The sequence below is a fragment of the Nannospalax galili genome, unplaced genomic scaffold (assembly GCF_000622305.1).
Source record: "Nannospalax galili isolate Female #2095 unplaced genomic scaffold, S.galili_v1.0 scaffold146, whole genome shotgun sequence".
NCBI lineage: Eukaryota > Metazoa > Chordata > Mammalia > Rodentia > Spalacidae > Nannospalax > Nannospalax galili.
Window position 1 is genome coordinate 7860389 of NW_008357929.1, and position 13779 is coordinate 7874167.

General features: G+C 48.6%; 1 protein-coding gene across 1 annotated transcript in view; it reads left to right on the forward strand.

The window, feature by feature from the left end:
* The first annotated feature begins 91 nt into the window (after window positions 1-91).
* Aloxe3 (arachidonate lipoxygenase 3) overlaps window positions 92-13779 on the forward strand; it is a 24048-nt gene continuing 10360 nt past the window's right edge. The window contains exons 1-13 of the mRNA XM_008855765.1: window positions 92-326; window positions 818-1283; window positions 1655-1859; window positions 2944-3025; window positions 4047-4166; window positions 4490-4615; window positions 7332-7435; window positions 7950-8122; window positions 8831-8974; window positions 9066-9269; window positions 9359-9445; window positions 9959-10128; window positions 10668-10789. Coding sequence (XP_008853987.1) covers window positions 1137-1283; window positions 1655-1859; window positions 2944-3025; window positions 4047-4166; window positions 4490-4615; window positions 7332-7435; window positions 7950-8122; window positions 8831-8974; window positions 9066-9269; window positions 9359-9445; window positions 9959-10128; window positions 10668-10789 — 1684 coding nt within the window. The 5' untranslated portion in view covers window positions 92-326; window positions 818-1136. The remainder of the gene's footprint in view (window positions 327-817; window positions 1284-1654; window positions 1860-2943; window positions 3026-4046; window positions 4167-4489; window positions 4616-7331; window positions 7436-7949; window positions 8123-8830; window positions 8975-9065; window positions 9270-9358; window positions 9446-9958; window positions 10129-10667; window positions 10790-13779) is intronic.

Here is a 13779-nt window from a genome sequence, read left to right on the forward strand (position 1 = left end):
AGTCTGCGTGAACCCTCTGTAATTAAGTGCAGGAGCGCTCAAGTGGAAAGAAACTACGTAAGCGCGGAGGGCTGAAGAGGTTTAGTTTTACGCCAGTGAGGCAGCCGCGGCTGCCTGCGCCTCTCCGCCTCCCTTCGAGCCGAGCGGATCTGGTTCGGAGGAGCTGGAGCGTCCCGGTGGCAGGAATCCGGACGAGCCTGGCCTGGCCTCTCCGGGCCGCGGCGGGCTGTGGGTTTCCTTGGTAGAAAGTATCCTTCCTTCTTGGCCCTCGTGACCCAGATCCCAGACACCTAAAGCACCCGGGCTGCTACCCACAGTCCAGCAGGGTGAGGAAGGACCTGCAGCGGAAAGAATGTCACCTGCGGTCTCCAGATACTGCCCCGCAGGAGTTCATTCTCTTGACCCCACCTATCCCAAAGGAGAGATTGAGGTCGGGAATACCAAATACTGGGGACAGAGAGGACCAGGTGTGGGGAAGAGATGAGTGTGTGGGGAGGCTGTATGAGAGCTGTTCCTGACTGCCCTGCCCTGTGCTGAGATGTGTGCTACTCACCTGATTGTGGCTGCGGTCACATGTGATTTATGAGCCAGGGCAGCTTACCTATGTACAGTGTGATTCACGTGGATGATTTATGTGTAGGAATTCTGGTGCTCTGTAACCATTTCTGGTTGGGAAACAGGAGGAAAAGGGTCTGGGGGTAAATTGGAGAGTGAACAGACATGGGACCCGGGACATTAGCCAAGTGTCTGACCAGGCGGAGGGCAGTGTTCCAATCCCAATCTTATATCTGTCACCTCCTCCCTGTCTCCCTCTCAGAGTTTGGTCCCTCCTTCTTTCCCTCCCCAATGGACCCAGGCTCCTGATATCCATCTGGGTGAACCAGCCAGAGGGACCGGCTGTGCCAGAGGCAAGCAAACAAGTATTAGGGTGTAAGACTGTGGGCGGGAAGAGGACACCTGAGCCACCAGCTGGGCTTCGGTGAGAGACAGCTCAGGAACATCCCAGACAGAGCCGGGCCCTTCCTCAGACCCACCCTTTCCCAGCCCCCAGCCCTCTGCCCAGGAGCCCACACTGTCCTACCTGTAACTCACCTCCTCTAGGCCAGCTACTGTTCTGTCCAGCGTTGGGTCTCATTATGGCAGTGTACCGCTTGTGTGTGACCACTGGTCCCTACCTGAAGGCTGGCACGCTGGATAACATCCATGCGACACTGGTGGGCACCTGTGGTGAGAGCCCCAAGCAGAGACTGGATCGAGTTGGCAGGGACTTCGCCTCCGGATCGGTGAGTACATCGGAGAGGCAGGACCTATGAGGGGCAGACCTCACAGGGCACCCTGAAAGAGGGAAGGTTCATTCTTGCTGGAATCATCAAATCCCGCGGAACAGTAACCTGCTTACCATTTCCTTTGTGGTTCCTGCCTTGTGGGAGATGATACATCGTAACAATTGTCCTGAGACAGGGCTGTGGAGAAGGAGCACTAGGAAGGGGCTCCTGGGGCTTACCCTGGCTTCCCGGCTCCTCCCATCATTGACACTGGGCTTTGGCCAGGTCCCTTCCCCACTCTGAGCTTTAGTGATTTTCTGGGAAGCGCAAGGATGGCCTTGGCGGTGCCTTGCCTCTCACTGGCTTGATTGCTACCTTCATCACTCCAGGTTCAGAAGTACAAGGTGCGGTGTGCAGCAGAGCTGGGCGAGATCTTACTGTTGCGCTTACACAAGGAGCGCTTCGCTTTCTTCCGCAAGGACCCCTGGTATTGCAGTCGTATCAGTGTTACTGCCCCAGATGGTTCTGTTGTTCATTTCCCCTGCTATCAGTGGATTGAGGGCTACTGCACCACGGAGTTGCGGCCAGGAACAGGTGGGCCAGGAACAAGGACTGTACAGACATGCAGATTGGGAATTAGGGATGGAGTCTCACAGAATCCAGGGTGTAGGAAATAGAATTGGGGTTAGGAACTCTGGAATTCTGAGCATACACCATTTGAAGTGCACAGACAGGCTCATGTAGACAGATATACATTCTCATACCCAGCAACTTCTCTCCACAGCTTCCCTCAGAGGACATTCTTCTGAAATTAACTTGCTAACTAGCTAGATTTCAACAGGTGGAAAAGGCCTGAATGTTCAGAGAATTAACTGCAGAGACTCTGCTCCTTACTTCTAGCTTTTCTAGTGGGGATGGTGAGGGAGATGAGTTAGGCTCTCTTGTTGGATTTGGATTTAAAGGATGCTGGTGTGAGCCCCTTCTGCCTCCAGAGCTGTTTGTTCCACAGAGGTAACACTAGGTTCTCTCTCTCTCTCTCTCTCTCTCTCTCTCTCTCTCTCTCTCGATGGTGAGGGAGATGAGTTAGGCTCTCTTGTTGGATTTTGGATTTAAAGGATGCTGGTGTGAGCCCCTTCTGCCTCCAGAGCTGTTTGTTCCACAGAGGTAACACTAGGTTCTCTCTCTCTCTCTCTCTCTCTCTCCCTCTCTCTCAATGAGTCTCAGAGATGAAAGACAAGCTTTCTAGGTTAAGGTGAGGCAAGTGAACATTACCCCACAGCCCATAATGTGCTCTTCATAGTTTCATTATCAACCTCCACTCATCATAGAGCACATGCATAGCTTCATTAAAACGTATTTATTCAGCCATTATCAAGAGCATGATGCCAGGCACCAAGCCAGATGCTAGGAGGACAAACAATGAATGTAATGTGACTTCTGTCTAAAAGGAGTGGTGTATCATCTAGAAAAGAGACAAAGACATAAACAGTTATAATTTGGGGGTATTAGTGCCTCAAATCCATGATGGATGAACAAAGAGCATGTAGCTGGCCCCCATATGATGCATATGGGGTTGGCATAGGTTGCATTCAGGGGTTAGAGTGTTCAGGCAACGTTTGCAGTAGGAAGCATTGTTTGAAAAGAGATTTATATGAAGAGCCATTTTCATTCCCCACAGCGAGAACCATTTGTCAGGATTCCCTTCCCCTCCTTCTGGATCACAGGAAACAGGAACTCCAGGCCCGACAAGAATGCTACCGGTGAGGGCAGTCTAATTAACTTCTTGTCCCATCTTTATTTTTTCTTCAGTCTTACTCAGGTTGTTCCAAACTCTGACTTCAGTTCCAAGCTGAAACCTTGGGGACCCAATTCTGATCAGGATTCTCATCTATCTATCTATCTATCTATCTATCTATCTATCTATCTATCTATCTATCTATCTATCTACCTACCTATCTAGTTTTTGATCTTTTGAGACAGGGTCTCCCTTCAGAGCTGGTCTGGAACTTACTATGTGACAAGGCTAGCCTTAACTCACAGAGATTTGCCTGCCTCTGCTTCCCAAGTGCTGGGATTAAAGGCGTGTGCCACCATACCCTGCCAGGATCCTCATTTAAGCTCAAGCCCACTCTAATAGTGATCCTGAGTCTGGACCCAGGATACCAATATCAATAATTGTTCAGAACTGGGGCTCAGTGGTAGAGAGCTTGCATAGCATTCTCAAGGCCCTGAGTTTGATCCTTAGCACAACCCCAAATCCAACACTTACCCCAAGACCATTCTCAACTTCTGATTGCCCCTGATATAACCCAGACCCCACTTTTGGAAATGGCACTAGTATTTACCAATCTTAGTCCATCAAACTCCCCATACTTTTTTTGAGATGTGGGGGTCTTACTACATAGCCCAGGCTGGTCTATCTCAACCTTCAAAGTGCTGGGATTACAGATGTGTGTCACCACACTTGACTACTATTATTGTAATGGTAATATAAACCCATCTATAAACCAGTGTGGGTATTTATGTCATCCTGAAGTGCTATTCTGGGGCTTAGGGATGTGGCTCAATAGTACAGCATGTGCCTAGCATGCACGAGCCCTGGGTTCCATCTCCTATCTGAAGCTCAGTGCTTTCATGGAAAAAAAAAATCCAGTTCTTTGTTATATGCCCAGAAAGTAGTAGATAGTTTCTGGTGTTTTAATCTGAAGTCATAGCTTTAGAAGCTAAGGCTTTTGTTTATCCCAAGCTTGACCTACCACTTCTACCTCTTTCCCTGTGCAGTTGGAAGATCTATGCCCCTGGTTTCCCTCGCATGGTGGATGTCAGCAGTTTTGAAGAGATGGAGTCAGATAAGAAATTTGCCTTGACCAAGACAGCACCTTGTGAAGACCAGGGTGACAAGTGAGAACAAAGGCTTAGAAAGCAGGTGGAAGGGAGGGGTATAGAGGGTCTGCTGAGAGGAAGGGGCTCGGTAGCCTGGAGGCCAGTATCAGAGTCCATAAGAAGTACAGTTTTGTTTTGCTGTTAGGAGCAGAGGGGGACCTGGTCCTGAGTCTAGCAGAGAAGACAAAAATGAGGAATTAGTTTAGATTCAGAGCAGAAAGAATAGGTCAAGATAATGGTGAGGGGAGAACTCTGGGGACAAGATTGAGAAAAGGAATTAAGGGGGACAGGCTGTGGGTTCCAGTGACTGGTCTTCATCCTCTATGCCCCCTTCTCCTCAGCCCTGGGAACCGGTACTTGCCTGGCTTTCCCATGAAAATTGACATCCCATCTCTGCTGCACATGGAGCCTAACATTCGCTACTCAGCCACCAAGACAGCCTCACTGATCTTCAATGCCATCCCTGCGTGAGCACACTGCCCTCCCTGCACTTTGCCTCTCTGTCCCTTCTCCCCAGCTCCTGTCATGCATGTCTCACATGACAGCCCCCAATCCCTCTCTCTGCCCCTTCTCCCCTCCTATAGACTCTCATGCTCCCCCTTTCCTCCCAGCCTCCCTTTACTTGGTCCTTTGAGTCTTCTCTCGTCCGCCTAGTCTTCTTCCTCAGGGCACCTACCCCGAGCAGAGAATAGTCCTAAGGACCCTGCGAAGCAGGATAGAGGCTATGCCCTTAGGCCTTGAAGAGGTGGGGCCAAATTACCTCAGATTCAAACTCCAAAGTTCATGTTTTTTAGATTTTTGATTTTTACATTGTCTCTGGACAGTTGCCTTGATGGTAAAATGACACACCCACTCCAACATCATAAGGTTGTTTGTTTGTTTGTTTTGGTCTTTATTTTTTGGTCTTTTTTGAGACAGGATTTCCCAGTAGCTCCAGCTGGCCTAGAACTCACTATGTAGACCAAGCTGGCCTTGAACTCACAGAGATCTGCCTGTCTCTGCCTCCAGAGTGCTGGGATTAAAGGCGTGCACCACCATGCCTGGCAGTATCATAAGTTTTAAGAAGAATTAAATGAAATAACACCAAGCATGGAATTTCTCAATAGATGTTGTTATTATTATTAGTAGTAGTATTTGAAGACATCCTTTGGCAGGAGGAATTCACAGGATTACTAAGGAGTTATGTATACAATTAATGAATGGTCACAGCAGCCTTTAGCTGTTTCAGTCAATAGCTGGTGTTGTTAAGTGTGATGTGACTGGAGAGAGGAGTCCAATTACCCCCTGTGTACATGGAGAAGAAGGGGTCAGGAGGTTGCTCTTAGGGAGAGACACAGGATTGAAGCAAGCCTGGGAGGGAAGAGATGAGGGAACAGTAAGTGACTGCCAAATCCAGGATGGGGACAGTTATTCAGTTGCTCTGTGGGGAGCAGAAGTCTTAACTCACTACTGGAGCAGAGTGACGTGTGGAGACCCAGAGGAGGCTGGCCTGTCATTTCCTGGTTCAGTGAATCTAGAATGATTCTTTCAGGAAAGGACAAGTGGAAGAGGATGTGGAGGTTGGGGAGTGGGCACTAAGGAGTATGATGGATAGAGTGTGCAGGCAGTCACAAGGATAAGAACACATTTTGAAACCTGGGCATGACTGTGGAGCATCTGGGAAGACAGAGAGAGATCCTGCATTGAGTCCTAGAGGAGAGTGCAGGTCTAGGCAGGAAAGGGTCCAAGAAAAAAAAAATAAAAATAAAAGGAACCACCAGTATGGGACTCTAAGCAAGGCCAGAGAAAGAGGAGGCTGATCTTGAGCAGCTGCACAGGTGTTTAGGGAGAGTCAACAAGGGTAACTATAGGGTGTTGTGAAGATTATTTATGGCAGGCCCTTGGAAAAGGAAGACCTCTTTTCATACTTTTATTCACCTCAGCCTCTGCATTCATAATTGAGTTCTGCCAGTTTTTCTCTGTAGCTCAGGCAGGCCTTGAACACTCAATCCTCCTGCCTTAGCCAGCCCAGTAGCTGGGATATAGGCTTGTGCCACTAGGCCCAACTCTGCCCAACTTTTCCTATCTTCCCCAGTTGTGACTGGAAAGCACTCAGCTTATGTTTGTGCAGTGAATGAGCAAGGACTTAGTGAGCACAGATGACCTTATCCCTGCCTGTACGATCATTAATCCACCTCCCAGCCCCCTATTCCTGCCTTCTCCAGGTGCCTACACTCTTCAGGGCATAGTAGCTTCATTACATCAGTCATCCTTATTGACCCCTTGTTACAAACCTACCTGTTTGGGTTCCCTTTCCTTTGGGTTCAGCGCATTTGGTGAGTACTTGTCAAGACAAGCAGAATGGTGTCCTTGTCCTGAAGAGTTCACAGTAGAATTGGAGATAATATGTGTACACTGGGTTTATAATGAAACACAGGGAATTGTGAATGTTTTGTGAAAGATCCAAGGCATATGTCTTAGGGGAGATCAGGTAAGACTTCATAAGGGACTTTGCATCTGAGTTGCACCCAAGGATCAAATAGACCTCATAGTAGTAGGAGGTAACTTTTCAACAGAGACTAAGCTTGAACAAATCCCTATAAATAGGGAGAACCAATCTAATTTAAAGGCTTTTTACTTTTTCCTGATGCTCATGATAAAAATTCAAACAGTATAGAGATCTACAAAGCAAAATAGCTCACCAACCACCTCACCAACTCTACTTTCACCAATCCATGAGTGAACAAAGTATATTCTTGATTATTTTTGGGAAGTAGGCCTTGGTTGGCCTTATCTAGCAAAGAGGTGTGAGAGAAAAAGCTGGAAAGGTTATATAATTTTGCTGGAGGGGTGCACCATGGATTAGCCAGGCTTGGAAGTTGGGGCTTTGTCCTGTAGGCAGAAAGGAGCCATCGAAGGTCTAAAAAATTGTAGGAGTTTGGAGAAAGCTGGTCAAAACTTCAGTGAGGGTGGTTTGTCTACACCAGGGGTACCACCTCTGCCCATGTGCAGTCATTCCTCCAGGAATGACTGCATTTGAAGCAGAACTTGCAGTTTGCAGAGCTTCACTGAAGCACTGTTTTCCCCCATGTGGATTGTTAGGCACATCTACTTGGGGAATGACCCTGTTGATTCCCTCCAGGCTGGGTCACAATGGCCTTTAACAGCCTCCAGCTCCTGCTCTCACCTTCCCCTGCCCCTCAGATCCTTGGGCATGAAAATTCGAGGGCTGCTAGACCGCAAGGGTTCCTGGAAGAAGCTAGATGACATCAGGAACATCTTCTGGTGCCACAAGACCTTCACTTCAGGTATGTAGGACCTGTCCTTTATTGTACCTCATGTTCCTACCCCTTCCTCCTCTTCCTGGGTCAGGGTTCTCAGGGAGACTACTGCATTCCAATGGGTTGGGGTCTGGCTTCACTGGTGATATCTTCCAGATTCCTCTCAGGAACCCAGGCACCTTTTCAGACAAGAATAGGATTGTGAGGCTAGAGAGACACTCTGCTAACCCAGAAGAGGCTCATGGTCATCATTTAGGGGGTCCTGATGTTGATCAGGGGCACCTGACTCCCTTCCCTACTCCTCTCATCAGTTGTTCTGGGCTTTGGGAGATTTTGGTTCCAGTCCCAGCACTGACACTCAAGTGGGAAAGCCGCTCTATCTCTCTGACCCCCTAAGTGTCTAGCACTTAATTGAAGACCTAGTTATATAGTCACTGGGAGGAAAACTGAAGTTGCAATGATGAACAAAGGGCAGGGCATGACTAGAATTTGGGAAAGCAGTTTCCAAACTTACTGACTGGTTCCTTCCCTTGCCCCCCAGAATATGTCACAGAACACTGGTGTGAGGACAGCTTCTTTGGATACCAGTACCTGAATGGTGTCAATCCTGTCATGCTCCATGGTCTCTCCAGCTTGCCCAGCAAGCTGCCTGTCACCAATGACATGGTGGCACCCTTGCTGGGACCAGGCACCTGCCTGCAGACAGAACTAGAGGTGGGTGAGGACCTTGGCGGTGGACTTGATAAGAGGAAGGCAGGTGGGTTGCCATTATGGACAAAAGCTATACACGGAGGGTAGAGGTGGAACAGCCCAGGCCCATGGGCTTCATCCTCAGGGCACTCCTGACTGCCTTTCAAAGAGCACAAATGTGGAGAGGCTTGGGATGCTTTGAGGCCTCTTCTGGAGTCTCAGAGATCCCAAGTGCTGAAGTAAAAGAATGCTGCTTTAGGACAGCAGGTGTAGTAGGAAGGATCTTGGAGGACTAGGAACTCTGAGGATGTGGGGTAGGTGATGATGATCCAGCTCTCCAGGACAACCAAGCCTTCAGGTGTTCTCCAGAGGCAGGGGCTGTGGTTGGTATTGATTTTGCTGTTGTTGGATACACTGAGGCCAGATTTCAGAAGGGGATTCCTTCTGAGCTGAGGGAGTAGGAAGGGCAAGGTATGGTGGGGGAGGAGCACAGGAAGCTGGTTTGTCCCACCCAGAGGCCACTTGAGAAATTTCACAACGACAGACGCATCTGGACCTCATTCCGGACATTCTGGAAGGGTGCGGTGCGGGACACAGCATTGGCCTTTAGTGCAGGCAGCAAGAATTGCTCAGTCTCAAACTGGGAACCTTAGCTCTCCTTGCAACAGAGAACCGAGAGAAAAGTGGGGCACGGGGCAGAGGGCGTGCTAAGTCTCTGTGCGCCCTCTCCAGAGGGGGAACATCTTCCTAGCGGACTATTGGATTCTGGCTGAGGCCCCTGTCAATTGCCTAAATGGCCGCCAACAGTACGTGGCCGCTCCTCTCTGCCTGCTGTGGCTCAACCCACAGGGGGTGCTGCTGCCCTTGGCCATCCAGGTGAGCTTTGGGGCGGGGCTTAAGGGGGTGGAGCCTCAGGGGCAGGCTCAGAGTCTAGAGCCACACCTCTTACTACTACTCTCGCGCGCAGCTCAGCCAGACTCCAGGGCCGGAGAACCCCATCTTTCTGCCTACTGACTGCGAGTTGGATTGGCTGCTGGCCAAGACGTGGGTGCGCAACTCTGAGTTCTTAGTGCACGAGAACAACACGCACTTTCTGTGCACGCATTTGCTGTGCGAGGCCTTCTCCATGGCCACACTGCGCCAGCTGCCGCTTTGCCATCCGGTCTACAAGGTCTGTGACAAGCTGTGTCGAGACTAAAGGGGGCGGGGCCTGCAGGCCAGCTGTGACTTTCGGCTCACGTGACTTCATCCGGTTCGCAGCTCTTGCTTCCCCATACTCGCTACACGCTGCAGGTGAACACTATCGCGAGGGCCACGCTGCTCAACCCAGACGGTCTCGTGGACAAGGTGCAACCTCCCCGCCGTGACCCTGAGGCCCCGCCCCTGAGTATGCTTTGCCCCCACCCACAAGTTCCGTTCTTGTGCCCCAGACCCTAACATTGTCTTTGCTTGCCTCTGTCCACAAGCCACGCCTCACTTTACCAGTTTTCTATTTGTCTCAACCCTAATTCCCTGCCCCGCTGGCTAATCCCATCCGCAGGTACCACCCCCCTCAAGACACCATTCATTCCATGGATAGGTCAGCAGTCCTAACCGAGGGCTGCCCCCAGCTGATTCTGAGCTGTCTCCCCAGAGTTCAGGTCATTCTTTTAGTTATCAGTATCTTAGGGTCTCCTCCTCTGCACACCGTAGGGCTGCAGTCCTCGCAGCCTACGTCAGGGAGGCCCGTGTGGGTATTTGATCCTTGGTCCTGGGCTGCTTGGTAGAGTGCATAAGCTCCTACCAGAGCCGAGCTGTTAGTCTAGGCACTGTGACAGGGAATGGGTGAACTTGGGGAGTCGAGCTATGCTGTGTCCGCAGGTCACGTCCATCGGGAGGCGCGGCCTCATCTACCTCATGAGCACCGGACTGGCCCACTTCACCTACAGGGATTTCTGCCTTCCTGATAGCCTGAGGGCGCGCAGCGTCCTGACCATCCCGAACTACCACTACCGAGACGATGGCCTGAAGATCTGGGCGGCCATTGAGAGGTGCCGGGGCTTGGACTCCTCCTATCTTACCAGGGTCTCCAGGCCTGGAGGGCAGTGTGGGCACCCGTGCTCATGTCAGTTGGGGTGCTTGAGTCTGGGGACTCCAGGTGTTCTCAGACTGCAGCATAATTCCCAAGGGTGAAATAGGAGGTGACCGAATTGCAGTGGAGGAAGGGAAGAGGCATGGTGTCTAGAAGAGTCAGAGGTCCAGGGCTTGTCCAGGCAAGCAGTGTCCTTCATCCTGGGTGCTGAGAAGGGAGGGGAGGACACACAACATGCAGAGTCTCCTCTGCATTGCCCTCCAAGGAGGAGGCCCAGAACCTCCTTGATTCAGGAAGGGGAATGGGACTTAAGGGAAACCTAGGCACTAGCTCCAGCTGGATCTGCAGGTCCTATTGAACCTCCTTCCCTCTTTGGAGATTCTCAGTGGTAGACTCTGTCCATCTGCTTCTCCCCTGCCTGCTTGGCAGTGGGCCTTGGTGCCTGGTCTGGCCTAAGCCCAGGGTTACTCCAGGGGCACTAGTGTCTTTTTCTTGCAGGTTTGTCTCAGAGATCGTGAACTACTATTATCCCAGTGATGCATCAGTGCAACAGGACTCTGAGCTGCAGGCCTGGGTGGGCGAGATTTTTGCCCAGGCGTTCCTGGGTCGGGAGAGCTCAGGTACCCCTCTCTGTCCCCATCCATACCACTTACAAGCCCTTGATGATCCAATTCTCATCCTCCCCCATCTCTCCTCCATTAATCAATTTGTATTATTGAAATCCATGCTATTTCTTTATTGCAGTGCTGAGGATTGAACCCAGAGCCTCACTCATGCTAGGCAAGCACTCTACCACTGAGCTGCAGCTCTGACATCCACACCATTATTATCCCACTTAGCAGAGGAGGAACTAGGCTCAGAGAAGGCTGCTGAGACAGGATTCCAGACAAGCTTGGACTGTCTCTGAAGCTCTTGCTTTTCAGTCATGATTCTGTGGTTCTCCCATCTTTACACAAACTCATCTGTTTACTTTAGCTTGCTGAACTACGTCAATATATAACGTGGTTGGAGCCATCTCTGACTTCAAAAGATTCTAGAATCTTCTCTTATGCCCTTTTGTATCTGTCTTGCCAGATGGTCTCTCTAGCCACTAATTTCTCTTTGCTTCCTGTGATACAAGCCTCTTCACAAAGTGGGTTGGTCTTGCTGCTGCCTGACTCCTGGCTTACGCTTGCCACTTAACAGAAGTACTCCTCTGTCTTCTGACACTCCCTGAGAAGCCTCAGAGAACCACCAATAATGGCTCCTCTCAGCCTCTGTACCTTAACCGCAGGGTTAGGCAGATGCCCCACACCATCCCTCTATTCCTTAATGTTTTCTTAGCTACATGGAGGTATGTATGATCTCTCCCTGCTTATCCTGGATCTGTGGCTTTTTTCTACCCATCCCTAATGGAAGGAGCCTCTCTCCTCTTGCTTCTCTGTAGTGGATTTCCAGGTTCAGAAATCCCACATGCCCTCCCCAAAAGGACTTTTCTTTCTGGTGTCTCACTGTTATCCTTAAGACCAGCACGTGAAAATTACAAATCACTTTTTAAAAATTATTTTTAATGATGTGTTTTAACCTGTTTTTACTTTTAATTTCATTTTATTTATTTATTTATTTATTGTGTATGTGTATGTGTATGTATGTGTGTGTATGTGTTTATGTGGAAGGGGATGCACAATGGCATATGTGTGGAAGTCACAGAACAACTTGTAGGGGTTGGTTCTTTCTTTCCACAGTGTAGGTCCTGGCCTGGGGATTGAACTCAGGTCAAACGTTTAGGCATTCAGTGCCTTTACCTGCTGAGCCTTTTGTCTTTGCTCTTATTAAAGTGGCTCAGATGTCCATGGTCTTGTTTCCCTTGTCCAGGCCTGACACTTCACTCAGTGGGATGTGGTTTTTATCTGACTTGTTGCTTCTGATGTCTATACAGGGACATTATGTGTGGGGAGACCCAAGGAAGAGGAATAGTCTTGGGCCACCTCCAAATAGAGCAAACAGCTATTTCAGTTCTATCCAGAATGAGCTTGAGCTTTCTTTTCTTTTAGACAAAACTTTTTGAATATGTAGATACTAGATAGTGTATTCCAAGGACACCAGTTGACCCACACACCAGATTCAATAATGACTAATATTTTGCCATAGTTAACTGATCTGTTGCTTTTCTTTTCTTCCTTCCTTCCTTCCTTCCTTCCTTCCTTCCTTCCTTCCTTCCTTCCTTCCTTCCTTTCTTTTTTTTGAGACAGCGTCTCACTATATAGCCCTGGATGGCCTAGAACTTGATACGTAGACCAGGCTGACCTGAAACTCACAGATATCTGACTGCCTCTGTCTCCCAAGTGCTGGGAATAGCCACCACCCCTGCTCAACCCCCCTTTTGAGAATTAATTTTTTTTTTCAGTTCTGGGGATCAAGCCCAGGTCTTCCTACATTGTTAGGCAAGTGTTATAGGACTAAGCTATACACTTAGCTGTACACTTAACAAAATTGACAATGCTCTCCAATGCCACTCTCACATCTAATCCACAGACAAATTTCCCCACTTGCCCTATCCACCACCCCTCCCCATTCTATTGAGTCAGAAACCAATCTAAAAAAAAACCCGTATTTCTTTTATTTCAATTTTAAAGTCTCTTCTCCCTTCTCTCCTTTCTTCTCCCCCCCCCCTCTCGACAGGGTTTTACTATATAGCACTGGCTGGCCTAGAACTCCTTATGGTGACTAGGCTGGCCTCAAACACACAAAGACCCACCTGCCTCTGTATTCTGAATGCTGGGATTAAAGGTCTATGCCACCACACCAGGTCTTGAGTCTTTTCTTTGTGTGTGTGTGTGTGGGGGGGTACATACTCAAACTTTATTTATAGTAGAGATATTCAAAAGTTGAACACTTACAAGTTTGAAACATTCAGTGCTGTCTTAAAAGTTTCATGCCACTTTATCCACTGACTTCTTAGATTTTTTTTTCCTTAGTAAAAGCAGATATTTTAACATATAATGGAATAAGTTCTATATTGAATTATTTACATGTATTAATTCATTATACAATCACTCTGAAAGATAATAGCAAGCTAGATCTAGGACTTGTAGTCTTATCTATAATTCTGTAAAGACTCTGTTGGAAAAGAGAAGTTGGTCCTAAAATATTGCCTCACATATCTTGAGAATACTTCTTTTCTGATAACAACCTCTGTTTCTTTTTTTTAATGTACTCTTTCTTCTTCTTTTATTTATTTTTTATGGGGCTTTTAGCTACCCTAACATTCCCCCCTCTGAAGAGGTAAACCTAAAGTCTTTTAAGGATTAGATAAAAGCTCCCAAATACTTTTGACATTTTTGGCCTTTGGAATGGAGTATGTTGCTAAGAGGCCCAAGGACATTGTTTTAGCCAAGAAACTGGCTACTTTTCTTTGGGGTCTTTTTTTCCCTAACTGCCTAGCTAATTCCTACCTCCTATTCTTATCATCCTCTGAAGAGGTTACCCAACGTGCAGACAGGGAATTAGGACTCAGACTGCTCTGGCTTCTTCCATGCTGAACAGGGATGCAGAGTGAGGCAATTGGAGTACCCCTTCAGTGGGTGTATCTAAAAGACTCCCAAATTGCATAACTCTTATCTTTAGGAGG